At 38.0% G+C, this 25,103-nt stretch overlaps 1 protein-coding gene across 2 annotated transcripts in view; it reads left to right on the forward strand.

Annotated features, from left to right (window-relative positions):
* Window positions 1-2,155: 2,155 nt before the first annotated feature.
* The window catches only part of PPP2R2A (protein phosphatase 2, regulatory subunit B, alpha), an 83,184-nt gene continuing 60,236 nt past the window's right edge, over window positions 2,156-25,103 (forward strand). The window contains exons 1-2 of one of the 2 annotated variants that reach the window (XM_006884852.1): window positions 2,156-2,445; window positions 4,327-4,401. In XM_006884852.1, the coding sequence (XP_006884914.1) occupies window positions 2,439-2,445; window positions 4,327-4,401 (82 nt within the window). In that variant the 5' untranslated portion in view covers window positions 2,156-2,438. Of the gene's footprint in view, window positions 2,446-3,866; window positions 3,926-4,326; window positions 4,402-25,103 lie in introns of those variants that run through there. The other variant, XM_006884851.1, reaches the window with a different exon arrangement.

The raw sequence follows: 25,103 nt of genomic DNA on the forward strand, positions 1-25,103 counted from the left end.
AAGAGAGCATGCCAGAGGAATGTTTATCTGTGTTTCATTGACTAAGCAAAGGTATTTGCTTGTATGGATCACAACAAACGGTGGCTAACTCTGAGAAGAATGGGAATCTCAGAACACTTGATTTTCTATGTGAAACCTATACTTGGAATAGGAGGCAATTGTCAGAACAGAGCAAGGAAACCTTGCAAGGTTCAAAATTAGAAAAAGTGTACGCCAGGAATGCATCCTATCTCCATACTTTTTCAGTCTCTATGTGGAATAGATCATTCAGGAGACTGGATTCTATGAGAAGAATGTGGTATCAGGAGGAAGATTCATCAACAATCTGCATTATGCAGATGATACAACTTTGCTTGCCAAAACTGAGGAGGACCTGAGGCATTTGCTGCAGAAGGTTAAGGACTGGAGACTTGAATATGTATTAAAGTTCATCAAGAAAACAAAGATTCTTACTACTGGGCCAATTGGTAGCATGATGATAGACATAGAACAGATTGTTAACAAATTCAGCTTGCTTGGCTCCACAATCAACATTCTTGGTACCAGCAGCTAGGAAATTAAAAGACAAATTGTAATGGGAAAATTTGCCATCAAGGACCTCTCCAGAGTACTGAAGAGCAATGATGTCAGTGTAGAGACTAAGGTGCACCTGATTCATGGTCTTCACACAATTACTTGTAATGCATCAGAGAGCTGGACAATGGCTAAGGATGACAGAAAAAGAAATCTATGTTTTTGCATTGTGGTGCTGGAGAAGAGTAACAGATTGCTAAGAAAACAAAACAGGTCTGTCCTAGAGTGAGTGAAAACCAGGCTACTCCTTGGAGACAAGGATTTAGAAGCTCTGTCTCACATACTTAGGGTATGTAGACAGGAGGGACCAGTCCTTGGAGAGAGCTATCATGTCTGAAAAGGTGGAAGAAGACCCTAGATGAGATGGAGTGACGCAGTGACTGGAGTATTAAGATTAGCTGTGTCAGAGACAATATAACTATCTCAGGTATTGCAGGGTTCAGAGCTCTTGACATAGTCACTAAGTAAGCGAACTCAACGGCATATAACAACCACCACCACCATCCTCTCTGAACTAATGATTGTCTTTTTCTATTTTTTAACCTCTTAAAACTCTATTGAAGATTCTTTCAATATGAATCTAGTAATGGCTGCTAACATTTATTATTTATTCAAGTCAAGTCAATTTAGTCTTCAGAACAACCCTATAAGGTAGAATTAGCTTCCTCTCATGCTCATAGGGTCGCTTTGAGTCCTGGTCCACTAGACTCTGCACTTAACAAGATACTCAGAGTCAGCGTTTGGAACCCAGATAGCCCGACTTCAGGGTGTAGTTTTCAATCCTTGATCCTGCTTCTTTCAGCTGTACAAACCTGGTTCCCATTTTCAGCCATATTCCGCTAGTAGCAAACTCTTTTCTCTATAGAAATTACTCTTGCTTTCAGTCGCTAAGAAACTCTGGCTTGAGATGCGCGGGCCCAGGCGGAAAACAAACGCGTTCACCCGAAGGGAACGAGTCAGCTTTCTTAGATCCGTGAACTTTCACCTCGGTGAAGCAGTGAGTCTGCACCACCGTCTCTTTATTTCATTGGCCTCAGGGCTAAATCACAGTCTAGCTTTCTTAAATAGCAATACAAGCAGTCTCTGCAAAGAAGATACACAGAAGGCCACGCACCCCAGCGAGCGGGCACGTTAACCTGCTGGCTGAGCTTGCTCCTGAATCGCTGCCCAGATGCGCGGTTCACATATTCCTCCTTGAAAGTCGCGAGGGCTGGAGAAACTGTGGAGTGCAGAAGGCCCTCGCACCCATGAGCCAACGCAAAACGCGCCGGGGCGGGGACTGGTAAGAACCGGCAGCAGGAGCACCGCATAGGACTAGACGCTGAGCGCCGCAGCCGGGGCGCCGAGCACGCAAGGCCAGCAGGGACGCGGCGGGCGCGGCAGGACCCGGGCGCCGCGCGGGAGGGGCAGGGGTGAAGGCTGGGAAGGAAGCGGGCGTGGCCAGGAGCGAGCGCGCCGCTCCCCGCGCCCCCGCCCCTCTCTCCTCTTCCAGCCTCTCCTCATCCCGCCCCGCCCCTCCAGCCGAGCCTGGCGGCTCCGCCCCTCTAGTGACATCACTGGCCAGGCCAGCCGGCGCCATTTTGAAAGTGGAGTCGCCTGTCTCTGCCGCTGCCGCCGCCGCCGCCGTCGTAGCTGCCGCCGTCGCTCCTGGAGAAAAAGCAAAGGCGGTGACACCTTAGAGTGAAATCCAACATCCTGCAGGCTTCTCTGCTCGCACCTCTTTCCTTCTTCCCCGGCCCCCCCGCCCCCACAGGTGCCATCCGCCGCCATCCGCCCTCTCTACCCCCCCATCCCCAGGTGAGGGGGGTGAGCTCAGGAAGCAGAGACCCCGAGGAATCCAGAAGGGTCACCATTTGCAGCGCAACATGGCAGGTAAAGGAGAAATCACCCTCGTCTACTGTCAGGGCACGGCTTTCTTCCTTCTCCCTCCATCACCCCCTAGCGACCGTCTCTGCCGCGCAGAGAGCCGCGGGGCGCCCCTTGGATTTCAGGGAATTGGTCGGGTGGGGTGGGGTGGGATGGGGGTGGGGACGGTGTGGGGAGGGTTCTGGTGAGGCCAGTGGTCGCCGTGAGAGCAAAATGGCTTTTAAAATAAAGGCTGGAAGCTTTGCGTGGGTGGGGGTGGGGTGTGTGTTGGCAAGCCGTGGGGTAAGGCGTGGGTGGGGCGGGGTGGGGGCGAGTGCAGATTTGTCTTTGCTGCTTTGGAGGCCTGTGCATTGCCCCCCCCCCTTTCCGGCTTTTTTGCAAATCTTCCATCATTTAATACCAGTTTTTCCTCTCTTGCAATCCCTTTTGGGTGTATATACAATATTTTGCAAAGGGATGGAACAGTGTTTTTCAAGTTAAAAATACGATAGGAAATTTTGTAATTTGGTGTAATCCCGCCCGCCCCCCCCCCTGCACGTAACATTTTTGAGACTAAAGTCTCAATTTTTTTGTTTTGAAGTAGCAGAAGTACTTTATAGTTTTGTTTCATTTCTTACCCATTAACGACCAAAAAGTGCAAGGCCTTTAATAGGGCATGTTGCATGAAAATGTAATTTAAACTTTCCTTTCTGCACATTAGCTTTTGTGCAGATGTTTGTTTCTCAAATGGGTTTCTAAAAGTTGGTTAATACAGTAGTGTAGTTAGGTGACATAAGTAGCAATAGAGGAGATTTAGGTAAAAAGCTTGGGTAAAAATTGGTATAAGAAAAACACGGTTGGAATATTTAGCAAGGAATTGGAATGAAGGGAGAGAAAAATAATTGCTTTGAGGATATTTTTTGCACTTGATTTTGTTATGCTGAGTGCCCTTCATCCAGTAGACTCATAAGATATGATTTGAGTTTCTGCCTCCATAAATTCAGGCCTTTTTCATGGTTTCCTCCATTGGTGCTTGCTTGGATTTGAAATAAAACATTTGGAGACTAAATCAGTCTTACCCTGTTTGGGGATTTTTGTTTTGGTTTTTTTTTTAATATTTAGGTAGTTCATTAAAGCTTTAGAAAGAACATTTGATTGATTTAGAGTTTGCTGTAAACTAGTTGCTTTTTAGCCTGTTGAATAATAAAGTAAAATTAAAATTGTTTTGCACTAGACGACAAACTAGCAAAATATATATTTGCAATGTCTTGGATTCTGAAGGAAAAGATGAAGGGAGGCAGAACAAGTTCCTTGGAAACTTCTTCAACAGCATTCATTTTTGTTTCTTTTCCTGTCTGGAGCCAAGTGATTTGCTGGTATTAAAATGCAAAGAAATGGGTGGTGTGTGTTTGTTGTGTGTGTACTTTGGTGATAGTGTTCAGATGAATCATTCTTCTCACTCAGGCAGTAATGTTCCTGAAGTTCTCTCTTCGCTCTATGTTTTATGGTAGTTTAACCTTATTAATCTTCTGGGGGCTCTTTGTGGTACTTAAAAGCTCCCTAACTTTTCGCATTTACTTTGTTCTGGTAGGTCTTGCTTGAATGTAAGACTCTTACATGTGTTTTAGGGGAGGCAAAAATGAAAGGGGTGTTTTGAACAAGTATGCAATTTAATCGTAATACACCTTTGAGTAACTCGTACCTGGAAGATCTGTGCTTTACTCCTTTCTTCACCTTCCAAATTAGTGTTTTCTTCTAAATAACTAAACGGAGTAGTGGTTATATGTGTGGGCAGTACTAAGCTATTAGTATCATGCCAGCCCTGGATACCATCTCTCTATTTACGAGAGTAAACATGAACAGAATTCAGTTTTAATTGCCGTGTTTTTGTTTGTGTGCTTTTTCCAGGAGCTGGAGGAGGGAATGATATTCAGTGGTGTTTTTCTCAGGTGAAAGGAGCTGTAGATGATGATGTAGCAGAAGGTAAGAAAGCATTTAATAATGCAGACTTGAATACAGAATCTTTACAAAATCTTGGTTACTAGGAGATTTTATTGAAGCTGAATTTGGAACAGTTTAAGGACATTTTGTGTATATTGTTTAGGAAATGTAAGAACAAGTTTAAAAATCACCTTCCTGGAGAATAGTATTAACACTTGGCCAGACCTCTTGTTATTTATGCCTCCTTATTCCTAAATTAGGTGAAAGGAACAATTGGCGAAAATAAGTATCACACAAAAAAAAATTTTGAGGTACACATGTTAAAGTTTTCTTTGCTATATGCATTCCATATACAAATGTAAGTTATTGATGCGTTTTTATGTTTGTACATTGATTTTAGATTATTAAGTTAAAATAGATGTATTTAGGGTTTTGGTGCCTTTTTTTGTGGGGAGGGAACAGATCTAATTTGGGAGTGTGGTGGTTATTGGTGTGTTTGATGAAGAAATTCTGGCCCAAATACATTTTTGTTGTCTTGCGGAGTTTAAGTGGATAATATATAGCACAGTGAACATGTAGTTTGACTTTTTTTTTTTAAAGAACATTTTTATTGGTGTCCCTAGTAGTCTGACTTTTGCAGAACTTATTATATTGCTATGTATTATAGAAACTAGTTTTGATTAGTTGAAGAACTTAAGTCTAATTATCCCCACAATAATGTTTTGTAATGCATTTTAAAAGTTGAAGCTTTAAGGTTTATGCTTCATTGATGACATTTTTTAATTTCTAAGTATAATTTAAAGTTAAACTTTTAATTAGGTAATATCTTGAAGTAGAGTAAGATTTTTCGGCAAAACTTAAGACATTTCAATTCTTAAGAATTGTTTACTGGAAATGTCCTCCTATTAAAATCGTATTTCTGACTCGCTATCTAGAGAAGTACTTGTTTTGAGAGATTTTCCAGGCAGTGATTAAGATAATAATGGCTTTGTGTTGAGGCAGATGTATGCCTGTGTTTACTTTGCCAGTGTAGTGAAATATCTGTTAGAGTTTTGAGAATCCTCCAGGAACCCAATTTTTTTACCTGTGATACTTGATAGAGATTTCTCTTCCATTGGATTCTCATCCCCTTTCAAACAAATCAGAAGCTTAAAGACGTTTTAGAGACTCATTTATGGTCACACCGATAGTGTGAGTCAAGGTTTTCTAGTGTACTCTGTAGTGTTTGTTAGAGAAAGAAATCCTAAAAGCAAAGGAGGAGTCAATGTTACTAATTTTGTAACTGCATTCATTACCTGTTGAATAGTAAGCACTCAACTATTGGATCATTTGTTCTGTGCTATTATGTAATACCCATCAAATTATGAAAGTGGCATATTAGTGCAATAGACCTTTGAGACCAGTTTTCAAAGGTCTGTTGAGAGTCTCCTAAATGCAGAGAACTAGGGGGATGAGATTTCTAGAATTTGAGCCCTATCGTCAAAAATTTCAGAGTTTTGTTAAGCAGTAAACAAAAAGACTACATAGATTTTGTTTAATCAGAAGAAGCTGATGTTCTCTATTTACCTAAATGAGTCAACTGAGAGCTTTGATATAAGTAATAGATAGTTCTGCTCTTCTAATAGTTAAAAAGTTATACTTTGCTACTGCCTTGTTAAATGATGGCACTTTTTTTGGGGCATATGTTTATTATTTTAACTTGGATTTTTCTAGCATCTGAAAATGCTAAGGCTTGGCATATAAATATTTTAACAAAGGCGTGGATTATGTTAGCACCTATGTCTTATGAGTAAATTAAGTATTAAGCATAAAAGTGTCTGAATTTCTTACCTTTCTTTTACTCTGGGAAGATTTGCTTTCTGAAATAGAATAAAAGTTCTACTACATTGCCACCCCTGAGTTTAATCTGTAGTCTATAAACAGAAAACATGTAGCTCTACCTTCCCTTTCATTAGTTTCCTCATTTTCGGTTAATAACATTACTCACTAAAATATGCCCAATTGTATCTGTCATCTCTCACATGCAATCACCATTTTTACTTCTGTAATGATTAATTTCCATAACCTCCTTTCCCTTGGTTCAGATTCTCATTTTCTCTTAGCTGGTTACATTGATTTCCCAAATTATTTCCTGCTTCTTGTCCTATGTTTTCCAGCTAAATTAACCTTAAGTGGCATTCTGGGTTGTCACTTTTCTCAGATCACTTTAGTGAATAAGTTTATCTACTGAATTGTGAACTAAAATCAGACATTTTCGAGACCTTTCTTCAACATAGCCCAGCTTTTATTTTCTATTGTGGTTTATAATTCAGCTAAATAGATACTGTTCTTCAAATACGTTTCATGTACTGTTACTTGTGAGCTTTTACTTCTTTCTTTCTCCCACCTTGGAATTATTTCACAGTTCTTTTAGTAGAATTCTGCTTATTCTTCAAGTTACTCAAACTTTTCTTTAAGTCTCCTTTTTTTTTTTTTTTAGTCATGCCTGTTGCCTTTTACTTGTTTTCTTTCCATTTTTGGAAATGTTTATTTTTTTAACCTCTCTTCATAACACTTTGTATCCTATTTAGTACCCAAAAACACTTCTGTTACACTGTAAGCTTGTGCAGAACTAATTTGTTTTTGTACTCTTTGTGAGGTATCCCATATAAACTTGTATGCTTTAGAACAGTGCTTGACACACAATAGATGCTTAGTAACTACTTCTTGAATGAGGGTATGTTCTGTTAAAAAGTCTTTCAAAAAAGCATACGTGGAAAGGTGGAGCGTTGACGAAAGAGGAAGACTCTGAGCAAGATGGATTGAAACTGACCGTAGTAATGGGCTTGAGTACATCAGAAACGATGAGGTTGACACAGGCTAGAGAAGGCTTCATAAAGTTGCTTGACGGCACCTGACAATTCATTTTGAAGTGGAAAGAACAGTTATGGCAGGATGCTGGGTTGTATAGTCAATTTATTTACTTGACAATCTTTGTGAATATATTGATTACATACAACTATCATAGAAAGATTTTAGTAAACCTTAAGTTTTTATTCTGTCTCCAAACATAAGCTATTATGTCATTTGGTTAAGTATTCTGGCTTACTGTATCTTCAGCAGGAAAGACACTTTAATACAAAACACTAATAACTCATTGCTCTCAAGTTGTGACTCATGGCTGATCGATCCCCTCCTCCATCCCCACTCTCCAGTTGGGTTTCTGGGACTGTAAATCGCAAGGGAGGAGATTGCTTGTCTTTCTCCTAGAGAAATGCTGATGGTTTCTGCCTTTGGATTAGCAGTATAACTCCCTGTGCCACCGAAACTCCCTAGTAAATGTACTAGACAAGGTGATTTTTGTGGCTTATATTCTGTAATTTTGTTAATTTTCATATAACTCAGAAAGAATTACTAAGTGGAATTGTTTGGTTAGAAATCTTAATTCAAAAAGAAATCTTTATTGAACTTAATTTTTTTTAACTTGATTATTTAAGACTGAACATTTTACATAAAATATATTGTAGCTAAAACAGAATGTGACAGTATACTCATATTACTCTTTAGCCTGTGTAGTTTCTTACTGGATATTTACAGTCTGTTAGAGAAGGGTCCCAAGTGGTGTATTGAATTAAATGTTGGGCTGCTGACTAAAAAAGATTACCAACCAGCTTGCATCCAACCAGCTACTCCAAGGAAGAAGGATGTGGCAGTCTACTTCCATGTAATTTAATCTTCATGGGAGAAATGATAGTATTTCATCATATTCATAGAATCATAGAAGTCCACTCCCCAAAATAGCTTTTTGTTGTGAGAGATAGGTTAGAACGCAGGCTTGTCAGTTACCGATGGCTGTCAGTTACTACACTGATAGATAGTGACATTTAATGGGATTTTCAAGGCTATGTAATCTTTCTGCTTGGCTGTCTTCTAAGACATCTCCAAGTGGGTTCAAGCTGTCAACTTTTGTACTAAGAGTCAAGCAGCTAACTATTTGTATCATACAAGTACTTGAATGGTAGTGTGATTTGAATTCTGCTTAATCACAGTAAGAAATTTATCCTATGCAAGTTTTTGATTAGTGAGGCAGTAGTTTTTGGAGAATGAGGAAACTGGAGAATTGTGTTTAAAAGCTACTAAATATTCTTCCCAGCCAAAGTGAAGAAAATGTGTACTGTGTTTCTACATAGGTCTTTTGATTCCATCAGTTAAAGCTCAGAAAACAGTCAGAACCACAGTAAACCACATAATGAGGTGGTAAAACAATAAAGAGAATTTTCAAGTTTTAGAGGCTACCTTTTTAAATACAGACTGATTTTTTTTTAATTTATTAAATGAAACACTAATGTTTAGAAGAAAAGATGACTATCTCTTTCTTTATTCAGGTGGTAGTCCCTCTCCCTAAAGGCAGTTACATTCAACTCTTCTAATTTTATTCCCTAGTGTTTAATTACATGTGTGAATAAAATGATGATCTATATCAAACAAAACCGAGCTGGTTGCCCTCTTCCAACTTATCGTTAACCCAGTAGGACAGAGTAGAATTGCCCCATAGTTTCCAACACAGTAATCTTTTTTTTTTTTTAAATTTAAATAAAATTTGTATCTTATACTGGTTTACTTAACAAAGTTTGTATTTTTCACATCAGATCTTTCCCATTTCTATTACCCACCCCACCCTCCACCCTTCAAATTCTGCAACCCTATGATTTAAACACACTTGCACCCATCTATCCTCATCCCTTTGGATCCTCATACACTAATGGTTTTATACAGTATTTGTCCTTAATGGGACTAAGTTCACTTAGCATAATCTATCCAGTCCCTCCCAGATTAGGTAGTGATTTACAAAATCATTGCTCCTGCATACTTCTTAGTATTCCGTCTGGTGAATATACTATAATTTTTCAATCTGTTTCATTACTGTTGAACGTGTGTACTGTTTCCATGTTCTTGCAGTGGTGAATAAAGCTTCTATGAACATTGGTGTACATACCTTCGTTTGTGCCTCAGTTCTCATTTTTTTTGGGATATTCCAAGCAGTGGAATAGATGGGTCACATGAAATTTGTGTGTTAAGCTTTATCTCTACATTATCTCCAACATTTATTACTTGCTGTCCTGTTAAACTTTACCACTGCTGCTGAGTGAGATAGTATCTCCTGATGGTTTTGATTTGCATCTCTTCTTGCAGGTGATTTTGAACATATCTTCATATGTCTGTTGGTCTTCCTTTGCTAACATTGTAAAGAATAAAAACTCAGTACTCCTGTTACTTCCTCATTATTCATAGTTTCATATCACAGTATTTCATTAGAATTCAATGCTTAGTGTAGATATTTTACTAAAATATTTTTATTGTAGAAAACATACACATTTATTGTAGAAAATATAGCAGAACACACACCATTTAGTTTGTCTAGGTACTATTCAGTGGCATTGATGGAATTTTTTGTGCTGCCATTAACATCTTCTTTTCTGAGCTGTTCCTTCCTGTTAATATACATTCTTTGCCTCTTTAAGTTTCCTTTCTAATCTTTCAAGTGACTGTTGTTACTTAAATCCTGTTTTGATTTTGATCAGGTCAGATTGTTTTTACTCATTAAGCTAAATCATTATTTGGTTTAAAGAAGACAGGAGTGTAACCTTGGTTTAATGTTTTCATTAAAAGTTTTGGTGATTATCCAGCCTTGGATCCAGAAAGTTTGGATTCTGTGAAAATTACACATTTTGTTCCAAGTCCGTCCCCCCCCTTTCTCTTTTATCAGATTCTTCTGGTCTCATTAATTTCTCTAGGTTTTAATTTCTCTTTTTCCTTTTTTAACCTTTTCATTATGAAGACCTTGTACATTATATAAAGCAGATAGAACAGTATAATGTACCCCATTATCTCTGAACCTTAGCAGCCCATGGCCAATGCTGTGCCATTTATGCTTCTGTCGCTTCACTCCTTTATTATTTAGCAATAGAAGTAGTCTTGGTTTTGTTTTAAAAATATGAGTTCAGCATACTGGGAAATCACTCTTACTATTTTAAAGTGAAACAGTGAGGAATTTTGCTGATAATTTTATGCAGTAGCAATTAACAGTCTGTTTAAATTTTACTTGTGGAAATAATGAAAAATTCAAGTACATATCGATTAAAGTGTGCATTTCTGGACTAAAATATGAAACCGTTAACCAATCACAGTGAGTTTTCATTTTATTAATATTTCTCGATTTCTGAATTTTGTAAAGGGTCTGATTCTCAAAGGTAGGTGGTTCAGATGCACCAGCTTCTTTGCTGGAGAAAGATGGCAGTCAATTCCTATGTGATTTATAGCCTCTGAAAATCCACTGGAGGGTCAACTGTGAGTCTGTTCCAATTTGATAGTAATGAGAGAGGGAGATCTTTGCTAGCTAAAATTGTTTATAGGAAGCTATGTTGATAGTTGTAGAGGGGCTTCATGCCTTTTGTTCATAGGGTCTTAATGAGGCGTACTCGACTCAGAGCCAGTCAACAACGACGACATTTTAGGATATAACTTTATTATAAGAAACCTTACTTTATCACACATCCAGTTGCATTCCATCTTTTCAACACTGTTCTGTTTCTTATTAGTATGATTTGTTAGCGATTAGACTGTTTCTTCACCCTCCCCCCCATGTTATACTAGTTCGTTTACAAAATTTGAATACATTGTTTGCCAGAACAAATTCTTCCAATTTCCCACAACCCCCCCTCCCCCCCACACACACCCACCCCCAAGAGGTGTAGAGTGTTGTTGGGAAAAGCTTTTAAGTACTTCTGAAAATCTGATTTTTTTTTTTAAAGATCTAAAAGTTTAAGCCACAAGTAATCCTTGGCATCATACAAAATAAAATACTAATTTATTCCATATACTTAATGCTATAATATAAATAGAATTGAAAATTATTTGTGTTCTGTGTTTCTTAAAGAAGGATGTGTGTTAATATGTCGATGTTTGGACTAATCTCAAAAACCCTCATTTCTTTTGAGTTTGAACTGACTCAGCTGGTCTTTCATTAAGTTTTCAGAAGTTATAAATTGCATGGGAGGAGATTGAGCATCTTTCTGCTGTGAAATAGTAGATGTATTTGAATGCTTGACCTTTGCTTGGACAGTGCAACTCCTTATCCACAAGCCACCAGAGCTTAAGCTAGAGTTAGGTGACCATATTATTTTACAGATTTCATATTACTGACATACCTGCTATTTTCCAGTACCTAAATCTTGAAAAGTTTGTGTGATTTTTTTTTTCCCTCCCCAGAGATTATTAGATGGAAAGATTAGAACAGATGTTATTTTAGTATTTCAAAAAGAGTAAGGGCACAGAGTACCTACCATAAAGGTTTTATTTAACATTTTTATCTTGTATGTCATGTGACAGTCCTCCTTTTTTGGACACATATTATTTCTCATTATGAGTCATACAGTATCTTTATTTTCTGTTCAGATATATGTATTTATGAGATAGGTACCACTGAAAGTTTATTAGCTGAGATTACTCTCAATTTATTCTTACTGCACTCTAATGAAAAACCAAACCCACTCCATTCAGTCAATTATAGCTCGTGGCAACCTTTCATTAGGTTTTTGAGACAGTAAATATTTATGAGAGGAGATTGCCAATGAAGCAACTGGAGAAATCAAACCACTGACTTTGAGGTTTGCAGCCTAGCGTATAACATGTTGTGCTACTAGGGCTCCATTCCTGGTATTTGTAGAATAAACAGAATGAAGAGAGATTTAGGGAAACAATTTTTTTTAATTATTATTCATTTCAATGACCATTTACAGAGATTGTGGATTTCTGTTCATTCATTGTTGCACTTTTCTCCCACTCCACACCCACCCCCAGTTCGCTCTTCTTTAAAAGCAAAAGAAAAACTCCTTCATTGGTATACAATTTCACCCCCCCCACGCGCGCACCCTCACCCCGGGTATACTCCACTCTGCAACCCTCATTCCATACTCTTTATGATAATCATAATGATAATCATAAATATATTATTTTTAAACTGTTCTCTCCCTCATCGTTTTCAATGCAGTATACATAATGTATCCATTTTTTTCTCAGACTTAACTACCGTCACCCCCCCCCATGTCAGCCTCATTATACAACAGTGGCACCATGCAGTATTTGTCCTTTTGTGACTTGAGATATTTCACTCAGTATAATGTCCTCCAGGGTCACAATTTTTAATAATATTGCATGAGTTCCTTGTTTTTCAATGCAGTGTAGTATTCCATTGTGTGAATATACCACAGCTTCTGAGAGAATTGTTATTATTATGTATTGTTTCTTTGCATTTGCCTTGTTTAGCTAAAGTTGAGTTGTAGAAAAGAAGATAAGTAATATTTTTAAGTTTTTTATGTTGATAAATAAGAAAATTGAAGAATTGATACTAATGCTTTAGCTAATAACTTTCTTCCCAGACCTTTAACCAGACTTTGAATATTCAAAATTTAGTTACATTTACTCTCTTTACCTTTCTCTCAGGTGAGGATAGAAATTCTAAAAAGTGTTCAGAGGTCTGAAAGTTACTTTTTTGGTCAAAAGGAAGAGACAGTAAAGATTTGATAATTTACTAATTAGATTTTTTCATATATATGTATGTGTGTGCGTGCGCGCGCGCGCGCGTGTGTGTGTGTGTGTGTGTGTGTATATATATAGTCAGTGATGCACTCAGTTATGGTAAGAGATGGCATGACCAGTTTAAGTAACAACAATACTTAGCATTTATTGTTTATATCAGTTTATTAATTCTCAGAAAGCTGAAATAAGTGAGCTGTGTTATTCCATATTATAGTTGAGGAAACCAAGCCAGTAAGGTTACATAATTTATTAACCTTATAATCTTAGGCAAGTACTAGAACTGAAATTCTTGTCTCGTACTTTTTTAGTAAAAATTTCTTCTACCCCATGTTGTTTTGTTCCAGAACTTAATCATCCTTCTTTCATTCAGGCAGGAGCATTTGAGAATATTGGAATATATAATATTTATAATAGGACTTATTTAAAGTACCAAGAAGATTGTTATTTAAACTATGAAGGGGCAGTCGAACTTAAGAAAATATTTTTAAAATTATATGTGCTTGTAATAAACATAATACACAACATGTAAACGTAAACTAGGCAAATCTGTGCACCTTTTGCGTTAGAGAATGTCTGTAATGGACCTGTGACTGGCAGCCACTGAAGCCTTTCAAAAGGTCTGCGAAGTCAAAACAGTTTTCATAATAATAACAAGCCTGTGTTTTCCCTTTATATTACTCTGGCATCTGCACCAGCCATATAAAAGCAATGTAGGTAAATATACTTACTAGAAATTAAAGCAGTGTCACCAAAAGGTACCAGTAGTCATGGGAATTTTCATACTCATTAACTGGTAGTGTTTTAAAAAAGTCTATTTAATAGTGTCTCATGAACCAGTAAAAACTTTAACTCAAGATTTAAATGTCAAACATTTGATGTGGTAATAAGTATACCTAAGCAATTCTGTTACAGACTAAAGTACATTGATTGGAGAAAAACCATTTATGTAGTTACATGTACTTTTGAGCAGAATTAGCTACTTTTTTCCTGGAATGCTATGTTTACTTGAAAACTGACAAACTAGTTATTCAGACTTTAATATTTGGCAGATGTTCTCCCATGTGAATAGTGACTCTTGTCACCTCCAGAAAAAGTATTTTATTGCCTGTCATAAAATTTGATCATTTAATAAATTAGAATTTTAGGAAACTTGTATCTGCTCTCATGTGCATGACATCTCCTAATACATAAAGATTTTCTAATTAAATCAATAATGCTGTTAATGGATGTGATTTTTTTTAAAAAATATACTTTGTTTCATAAAATGTGTCAATCAGCATTTCAAAGATCTGCCTAACTCAGTGGATCTTTATTTTTTTTATATCATACTTTAGTGACATTGCAGGAGAGACTATTGTAATCCTAACATATCTTCAGATTTCACAAGCCTTTAATAAACTACCACTTGCTGATATTTGTTGTGTTTTGATGTATTATCAAAGAGTGAATTGACAGTGTCTGCTGCAGTAGGCTCTCAAGCACGTGCCTGATTCTGAAGATCATGTAGGACTGAGTTGGGTGGCATTCTGTTTCTTAGAAACATCAGGTTATTATGAAATGGAACCAGCCTGACAGCACTTTACAACAGAAAAGACCATTAAAGTAACTCCCTTTTCTAACTTCATATCTAGATGAGGCTGTATTTATATGTCTTCAAAGCATTTAAAAGAATCCAGGCTTCTCTTAAACCAGAAATATTAAAGAGAGATTTGCAGCAATGTGAAACATTGCCATTCTTCTTACTAATTTGGAAGAGGGGTGTTTTTTATTTTTGCAGGGGGGTCCTCAGTTTTTAACACCATAAAAGAATATTGAAATGTATAAATACTGAAATGACTCTGTTAATAAATTTTGCTGTACTAATATGCTTTAAATGTAGCTCTGGTTAACTAGTGATAAGGAATTTACTGCAAATCCAGAGGCACATAATTTGAATCTATCAGCTGCTCCATGTGAGAAAGATGGGCAGTCTCCCCCGTGCAACTGCCTGCCTCAAAAATTAGGAGTTTGTAAGCTGTGGGTCAATTCTGACTTGACAGTACATAACAGCAAAGTGCTTTAGAAGAGTCTTATGAACCACAAAATAACGTGGTCAGAAGAGTGTACTGCTTTCTTATGTGAACCCCTGTAAAGCTGTCCTATAAAAATTTTTGCTGTGACTTGAGGTTTTACCCTACTCTCCCTCACTGATTTTTGGTACTAAAGTAGATCTGCTTGAAGCTTTTTCATCTGATCTTTGTGAATCCTAAAACATCTACTTTAGAATTATAAAAGGTGAGTCCTCAAGGCTTTTCATTATCTTGCGTCCAACGTTTTACTGTAAGATTATTGAAATCCTCAGAACCTACTCTGGTGCTGTTTGTGGATTGGCAAGGGAATTTTATGACCTTGACATTTTGTTTAATTTTGAGTGCAACATGTAGTGCAATTTGTTGAGGTTTTTTCCTTAGAAGAAAGGTTTAAAACTGCCCTGGAAACTTCCTATTTCACAACTCTCCTCCCCTCCTATTTAAAGGAGAGGAAGAGAGAAGGAATGAAATTTTCTTTAAAGTCTACCTTAAAGCACAACATTATTTTAAAATGTTACTGTTGTAGTCTATCAAATCATAACTGACCCTCCAGCAGGTTTTCAGAGGCAATAAATTGCTCGAGAGGAGGCTACCCTTCCTGCTACAAAAGAGCTGTTGGATTTGAACTACGTGCCTTTGGGATTGCAGCATATTTTCTTACCACTAGATCATAAAACAGTTCCCTGGTATCTTAATCCAAAATAGTAATATCATCAACTGTATCAGTTGGGGTTGTTTTTTTTGGTAGTTATTTTACTATACCTGTCTTTTTTTTTTTTTAACGTTTTTTGTGAATGTTTGCGTAATTGATAAGGTTCCTGTGAAACAATTTCTATTCAGAATTGTTCAGTGACATTGATTACATTCTTAACAATGCATGAAAATTCTCATTTCTTTTCTGGTTATTCTGTTTTCTATAATCTCATTTACATACCCTCATACCTTTTCATCTTTGGTTTAAAAATAATTTGAAGGAATTTCTTTTTTTTCTCTTCTCTCTTTGGAGGGGGAAGCCAGCTGGTGGGGAGGGGTGGGAAGGGAGAAAATTGCGGCAATGAATGAATGGAAATCCAAAACCTCTCTGTAAAAAAAAAATTATAAAAAAAGAAATAGCAAGAACACACATAAAAAAAATAATTTTTGGCCTTAAGGCAGGCATCCTATGGATAGTTGTTTTTTTTTTATAAAGGAGTAAAATACAGTGGTGTTTAATTTTGTAAGCAATCTTTTATTTAGCCAGAAGGGGACTTTTGGGGATAGTGTCAGGTTGGAATTTAGAGACTTTGTCAGAGTAGTACAATAACTTTATTGCCATCAACTTGGAACTGACACATAGCTGGCCTTCTGGTGGATTTTCAGAGGTTATAACTCAAACAGGATATTACCCATCCTTCTCTCATGGAGGATCTGATAAATTTGAGCCACCTACTTTTGGGTTGGCAGTGCAAGTCCCTTTCTACTAGGCCACCATTGCAGTAATCTCAGGATCTCTTCCAGTCTCAATCAGTCTGGTAAGTCTGGGTTTCTTTAGGAATTTGAGGTCTGTTTCATACTTTTCTCCCATTCTGTCAGAATCCATCCATTGCTGCCATGAATGGAAGACATGGTAAATAGGCAACATAGAGTTCTTCTGGTCTCAGGGTACATAGCAGAGCATTGAACCTGTTTTAATCAATTGAATAATTGCCAGTGAAGCAAAACAGGAACAAATTTTTCATTTTTAAAATGAAATAGTGTGGAACACTTAACTGGAACGGGGGAAATGATATATCCAAGCCCTGGAATGCAAGATGGAGTATAGTGAATCCTCTCAGAAGCCTGATGTATAATATTGGGTTACTGCCAGAACTGGAGAATATCACATATTCAAAGTGGTGCAGTTATTGAGCTGCCAGCATCCAACAAACTTCTTGAGCAAAGGCTCCTAATTCTGATTCTATAGAGTAGCAGTCCCAAGGTCTGCATCATCTTACTTCATTCAGGTCTCTGGTTCTCTGCTGTGGCTGCTATGGCTAGTTTCGTAGGCCCTGATCTGACTAGCACAAGACTCTGCCTCCAAGTAATCGATTCTCTTGCTCCTGCTTTGCTGTTGGTAAGGTTCTCGGATTCTGGTGCTAGATCTGGTCAATTTAATGGTGAGACTAACCAGTCCCCTCATGGACAGAGCAATGCTCTATCACACACTTCCCTCCCATCCACATGGCAAAGTCAGTTAATGGATAGGAAAGCCATTTTAAACAATAAACCCGTAACGTCACAGTATTATAAAAAATTAAGAAACAAGATCCTAAGTCCTTGAGTTGTTATATCAGCCTTTTCCATTTCATCCAGGTGATTTTCTGTATGCTGTAGGTAGCTCTGCTTTTCTAAGCTGATGGGAATGTCTTTACAGCCACTTGATTTTTTGTTGTTGTTTTTAGGTGCCATCAAGTCAAACATGATTCTTAGTGATCCTGTGAACAGTAGATCTGAACACTGGCCTATCCTGTGCCATCCTCATCATTTCTGACACACTTGAGCCCTAAGAACTGCAAAAAAACAAACAGATGAGTCTTAGAGAGGCTATAACCAAAATGTTGCTTGGAGACAGAGATGACAAAACTTCGTCTCATACCTTGTATATGTTGCTAGTGGAGGCTTTCAATTTTTGTTTTAATTTTCTTTTCTCCCTGTGGATATGATGCACATAATTTTTAAAAGTCCACGAGCTGCAAAATAATTTATCTTTTCCAGTCTTCTCCCACACCTCACCTTGAATTCTCCTTCTCAGACTTTTAACTCTGCTTCTGTACATATTTAATGTTTTTAAGGGAAATAGTTAAGTCTGGTACAGATATTTTCCAAGTCTTTTGCACAGCTGTTCTCCTGAGATTTTCCTTTGTTATTAATTTATTTTACTTAGTCAAATAGAGCCCTAATACATGTCTTAGCATGTATATAACTTAATAAATTGTGGCTATGTACAAAACAAACTCCTTCATTTCCCCTCCTTCCCTTTTCTAGTAACCATTAATCTTTGATATTTATGTATTTGCCCACATTATATATGTGTGTGTGAGAGATCGTATCATATTTGTCCTCTGCAACTGGCTTATTTCATTCGACATTGATTTCCAAGGTGTGTCCATGTTATGGCAAGCTTCAGGACTTAATATTATTCCATTGGATATATGTGTTTATCCATTCCTTTGTAGAAAGACATTTAAATTTAAAGCAAGTCAGAATTTGCCCTTAACAATTTTTTATATGAAAATTATATATTTTTATTGTAAACTCCAGTGGTATGCAGTTAGTTTTTTTAAATACCCTTGATGGGAGCTCTGCTGGCCTAGTGCATAGGGAGTTGCACTTACAACGCAAAGGTGTGGGCTTTTAATCGGGTAAGGTGGACAATTAATTGCCTCTCATGTGATCTAGAGCCTTTAAGATCAAGGCTAGCTGAGTCAGTTCCAGCCTTAGTGGCAATGAGGGAGAGAACAGCCTTGAAACTGATGGTGTTTTGTGTTGCATTACAAAAGGTCAGCAAGTTTGAATGCACCAGCTGTTCAAGGGAAGAAAGACAGGCAGCCTCTTGTAAAAAGATTTACAGCCTTGGAAACTTCGTAGAGATTTGTTCTGAGTTGGAATTGACTGAATAGAGTTTTTTCCTTAGAATAAACCACAAAAAAAATAAGAGACTAAACTATTTTCAGACCTGTATATTAAATGTTAAGGAATCAACCAAAAGCAGTGGTGGTGTTGTGGTTGTTGTGTAACGTCAAGTCAGATCTGACTCTCAGAGGAGGAGACTGCCCGTCCTTCTCCAGTGGAGCATCTGGTAGATTGGAACCGCATGGGCCTTCGGGATTGCAGCTCAGCTTCTTGCCACTAAGCCACCAGAGCTTCTTGCAGTGATGTTGAAACTTATTTCTTAACCATTTTTAAACCTTGACATTTGTTCTGATACATTAAACTCCAAAGGGTGGGGATTTTAACATTGGTATGCAAGCGACTCGACGGCACATAACAACAACAACCTGCTTAAGTGTCTCGCACTTGGCACATTGATGTTGAATCGGAACTTACTCGTGACTAACTTTGGGAGGAGATTGCTCATTTTTCTTCCTCAGAGTGGCTGGTCAAACCAGCAGAGACGCAAGGTCTTTTGGCTAAGAGCACAGTTCCCTGCACACTGCTACCAGAGCTCTCAGGCATACATAATCTACTGTTATTATGTATCATAGTGTAGACTATGACTCATGAATAGATCTGAACCTACCCCTATCCTGCACCATCCTTGTGATCTCTGCCATGCCAGAGTCTTTTGTTCTAGCCACTCTGTTGGTCCATATTGTTGAGAGGCTACTTCTTTCTCTGACTGTCCCCCATCCTAGCATGATGTCTTTATCACAAGACTGGCCCCCAAAGTACGTAAGATGGAGTTTCACCATCTTTGTTTCTTGGAAGCACTCTGGTTGCACTTCAGGGGTCAACAGTTTTGTTGTTCTGACAGTCTATGTGATAGTACTCTTCTGCAATATTACCATTCAAAGGCATCTGGTATTCTTCACCACAATTCAGAGGCATGAGTTCATCTGTCATCTTTATTCATTGTCTGATTTTGAGGGGCATATAGCAATTGAGAAGTTCATGGCTTGTATCAAGTGCACCTTAGTCTTTAACTGGTATCGTCTCTGTGATCAGTCTTTTCTTTACAAATATCCTTTTGTTCTTGAAACTTGGATATAATTAAGGGGTTGCTGTTATGTGCTGTGAAGTTGAGTTCGGCTTATAGTGACCCTGTAAACAACAGATCTGAACCCTGGCCTATCCCATGCCGTCTTTTCAATTTCTGACACATTCGAGCCCATTTTTACGGTTACTTTGTCAGTGCACCTGATTGAAGGTCTTCCTCTTTTCTGCTGTGCCTCCACCTTTCCAAGCATGATGCTCCTCTCCAAGGAATAGCCTCTTCTAGCAACATGCCTAAAGTACGTGAGATGCTTTATCATCTTTGCCTCCCAGGAGCTCTTCTCCCTGGCATACCTGTTCTTTTAGCAGTCTATAGGATCTTTCATACTCTTCTCCAAAATCATAGTTCAGAGGCATTGATTCTGTCATCCTTATTGATCAGATGCATAGCAAGTGATTGGAAAGACCATGGCCTGACTCAGACGTGTCTTAGTCCTCCAGCTTACATTATTGCTTCTCAACAATTTGGAGAGGTCCCTGACTGTTGGTACCAGTTGTATTGATTATGGATCCAAGTAGATGAAGTAATTGACAGTTTCAATATTTTGTCCGTTTTTCATGATGTTGCCTATCGGTCCACTGGTGAAGATTTTTTATCTCTTGATGTTGAGATGCAATCCATATTGAAAGCTGCAGTGTTGGACCTTCTATAGGAAGTGCTTCAAGTCTTTCTCATCTCAGCAAGCAGGGTTGTGTCGTCTGCATAACAAAGGTTATTCATGAGTCTTTCATCCAATCCCAATGCTACATTCTTCATAGCATCCAACTTCTCGAATAATGTGTTGTGTGAACAGATTAAATATGTATGAAGAAAGAATACAACCCTGATGCACACATTTCTTAATTTTAAACCATGTAGCGTTCCCTTGCTCAGTTCCCATAATAGTCTCTTGATCTAGGTGTAGGTTTCACATGTTGTTGTTGTTAAGTGCCGTCGAGTCGCAGGCAACTCATAGCGACCCTATGAAGGAGAATTTTTGACACTTGGGTGCCTTTCATCCTCTCTCCAAGTTCATAGGGTTTCCGGAGGCAAGCTATTATGGAAGTGGATGCCACTTCTCCTTCCACGCTTGTTCAATCGGGGAGCTCCACCCCACTCTCAGTCCGCATTGGGTAGGTAGCCAACCATTAACACATTTGACACATCCGTGTCACAGTGTTCAGCCTCACAGCAACCACAAGTGACCGCAGGAAGGCAACTTGTACACCAGGGCTATACGACCTAGAGGAATGTCTGAACAAAAACATTGAAAGACTGGCCTGAGGGCCTCAAACTAAAAGTCACCCACCTTTGTCTTGGTCACATCGTTTTCTCTTGGCGGGGCCAGCTGATTACTCTCTCTTTCTCTCTGGCCAAAGGATCACAGCCACCTGGGTGGAGCAAACCTGGGCGATTATGGCCTTCTGTCTCCTCCCTCCTCCTCTCCTTTGGGCTTGAAGCCACTCTGCCTTCCAAGGCCAAGCGTGGCTTCCCTGGCTCCTGGAGACAGAGTCGCCTTTCTCCAGAGACCGCCACCAGGTTTCACATGAGCACAGTCAAATGTTCTGGGACTCCAGTACTTCGCACTGTCACCTTGTTAGGATCCATTTGACATGAGCAGTGATATCCCTGGTGCCACAGCCTCTTATCCAGCTGAACTTCCAGCAGTTCTCTGTTACTGTTCTTCATTACTGTTGGAATGATCTTCAGCAACGTTTTCCTGCTGTAGCTTTTATCATCAGAGAGACTCATCTCCATATGCTAATAATAATCATCTATTTAATACCATTTTTGTCTTAATCTACAACCCTTTTTATCTCTTCTTTTATTCCCTCCCATGCTTGCTCAAGTAGCTCTCGACATTGTAGCTTTCTTGGTGTCCCAAGAGTGTGCATCATTCTTTCTTTTCTAAGGTCACTATCTTAGTTATCTCATGTTGTAACAGATAATCACAAGTGAGTAGCTTCAACCAAAAAAATTATTCTTGTACATTTTAAGAGATTCCCACAATGCCATCAAGTCAATCATGATTCATAGCCACCTTCCATCTGGCTTCTGAGACCAGAGTATTAGAAGTCTAAGTTCAGGTGGCCTAGTGATAAAGGAGCTGTGATGCCAACCAGAAGGCATGTTGGTCAGATCTACCAGCTGCTTCATAAGGGAAAGATGGACATTGTCCTCTTGTCAGATTATGCTGGCTCTGAAAACTCACTAGAGAGTTAGTTACGAGTCTGTTCCGAGGGTAGCGCACAAGAACCAGTAGGAGAAGGCCCAAGCTCTGTCATTGTTGAAGGAAAATTGTTTCCCTCTGCATTTGCAGTTCCATCATTCCTTGGAGATTCTGAAGGTATTATAGGCCTCCTTTGGGGAGCTCTGCTTATATCCAGGTAAGGCTGTGATGAGAGTATCCATAACAACTCTGGTTTATTAGATCTGGGAAAGCGGAGTGAGGAAGTAATAGATACACATAATTCAGTCCATGACAGTCACTGAACTTGTCCCTTTTTTACCTGTTTATACATTACTCATTTTTTCCCCATGATCATGACCTCTCTTGTCAATTAACTAATTCCATTCCAACCTTAAAACTGATGCACACTCTGTATTAGTCAGCTTTGTTGTCTATTTTAAAAATTCTTTTTATTTCTATTTTACGTTTTCTCTAATTTGTGGGTTTTGTAAGAGCCTAAATCCTCTTTATCACTTAATTTCAGACATTGTAACAGTATCTGACTCTTAGTAGACACTAGAAATTATTTGTTAGTGTATAAATAAATTGTGCAGTGTTTTCATGTGTGCCATTTAAAAATATGACATTTCCAATTTTTTTATTTCACTAAGTCACAGACGACTCAGTGGCGTATAACAACAACAACAATGTGCATACTTATTTTATGAAAAAGGAAGCTAAAAGAAACCCACAGTCTTGGCTTTGATTGTAATTCTTAATGACCCACCATCAGGTTTTTAAGGTTGTAAATATGTGAAAGGAGATTGCTGTTAGTTTTTAACCACTTACTTTTTGATTAGCAGTCCAGTATGTAACCTACTCTGCCACCATGTGTCCTACAATAGATGAAAAAGGAGCTCAGTGTCACTCATACCATTCTTCCTTGTCTTGTGAACCAGCAAAATTAGACCCAGAGAATTACTGGGGTCACACTGACTAGTAATACTTAGGAGGATGTAGGCCAGAGTGCTATCAGCGTTGCAAATAAAGAGTAGTTTACAAAACCACAAGCTGTGTGTCTTGTATAAAGCTCTAGAAGTAGCAGGGAATGATTTAAAGGGGACAAGCAATTTTTGCTTGAGATTATCCAGGATTCCAGAGTTTGTTTTTCTGTCTTGATATGCATTCGTCCATATATTACTCTTGTCTGTGTGATCAGATAGCTGTGTTGTAGCCTGGACTGTGGAAAAGGGCATATATATAACTACTTTTAAGGATCTGACTTGGAGATTTTTATCCTTCCATCCCATTGTTAGGAATTTGATTATATGGCCTCAGACAAAGCAAGGAACTGTAGTTTCTTATTTCTTGTTAAAACTGAGTGTACTATTGTTTTGGAGGGTAGAATAATGACCACTCCAGGGACAGTTGTTTTCTTCCTTTAAAACAAACAAACAAAAAAGTGCTGTGGAGCTGGTTCCAAGTCTTAGGGACTGGGGTTTCTGAGGCTATAAAACTTCATAGGAGCAGCCTGCCTCTATTTCTCTGCAAAGGCTCTGGAGGATAACAATTTAGATTCCTCTCAGAAAGTTAAAAAGTAACAATGTTAGTATAACTTTTCGTGTTCTAAGATAGTAACTCAGTTGAAATCACTACTAAATAATTTATATCTATTTAAGAAAGAATTTTTTTATGTAATCAGGAGTTTTCTATAGATCATATTTTTATTGCCAACTAAATCAAAGAGTCCTTAATTTTCTTTTTTAAAATCCAAGATCTTGTGAAAATATCCTGTTGTCATGTTGTTTTGTTCTTTTATTTTTAATATTCCTGCCTCCACACCTGACTGACAGGTTTTCTATACTGATATTTTTGAAGATTCCAGACTTTTCCCTTTCTAGATATTGCTTCTTTCCTCTTGATTAAAGGCCCTCATTATGTAAATCATGTGTACTTCCACTGCATCAGATAACTTAAATTACCATAAAAGGAGATGTCTTGGGAATTGGAAATGTAGCTTTAAAATGTTTGTTTCATTCCCGCCAGTGTTGTTCTTCTGTAGTGATTCTTAAGCTTGATCATTTGCTCATATAATGTGTCCTAGATAACTCTTTAACAGAACCATTTTCTTCTTGTAATTGGTGTTATTGATTGCATGAGTTTATTATTACATTGGCTTATGCAGTTTGGTGATTTTCTGCTGTCTCGTTGATTCTTTTTTCTTCATTCTGTGTTATTACCATTCTTTTAATGTATGCTACTGTTGTGTGCCATTGAGTCACTTGGGGCTCATAGTGACCCTATGTATAACAGCTCTGAACCCTGGTTTATCTTGAACCAACCTCATTGTCTCTGACACACCACACCTACCTCTCTTACCCTAGTCACTGAGTCAGTCCATCTTGTCCAAGGTCTTCGTCTTTAGCTTTAGCGCTGTTCCTCCACCCTTCCAAACATGACTTCCTTTCCAAGGACTGGTCCGTCCTGTCAGAATTCCCAAAGTATGCCAGAAAAAGCTTCAAAATCCTTGCCTATGAGGAACCCTCTCTCCAGGATGAACTTGTTTGTTCTCCTAGCAGTCAATACTCTTCTCCAGCGCCACAGCTTAAAGGCATTAATCTTTCTATCATCATTACTTATTGTCCAGCTCTCTGACACATGGCAAGTAATTGCAAAGACCATGGCCTGGTGCCCCTTAGTTTCTAGACCGACATTGTTGCTTAAGTTTGGTCAGTGAGACACCTCCCTCAATTTCACTCATGTGTTATCTTTACATAGATCTTAATCAGTGTTTGATATTTATTACTTCTCCCTACCTCAAGATGTTCCAGGTCAACTTTCTCTGTCAAGACCTAGATTCAGTCAAAAGAAACTTGAGTTCTTTTTAAGGTAATTATGTAGAAACCATTTTATATGGCAGAATGGTTATTTATATAGGATTTACATCTAGTGTTCTTATATGTGTTTGATATTATTTGTGTTGAACCACTTAATTCTGTTTCCCTTAACAATGGACAACAGCTTAAATTTTTATTATATAGCAGACTATATGTACTTTGTACTAGGATATCAAAGCAGAAAATTATTATCTCCAGGGTGATGAAACTGCTGTAGAGTTGCAATAGGAGTAGAGAAAAATACCTTTTTTAAAAAAATTGGTTTGTATACTCATTTAAAACATTTTTTTCTATAATTATATTTTATTAATTTTCATAAA

Source organism: Elephantulus edwardii, unplaced genomic scaffold (genome assembly GCF_000299155.1).
Source record: "Elephantulus edwardii isolate Elephantulus edwardi_28Jun2011 unplaced genomic scaffold, EleEdw1.0 scaffold00038, whole genome shotgun sequence".
Classification (NCBI taxonomy): Eukaryota; Metazoa; Chordata; class Mammalia; order Macroscelidea; family Macroscelididae; genus Elephantulus; species Elephantulus edwardii.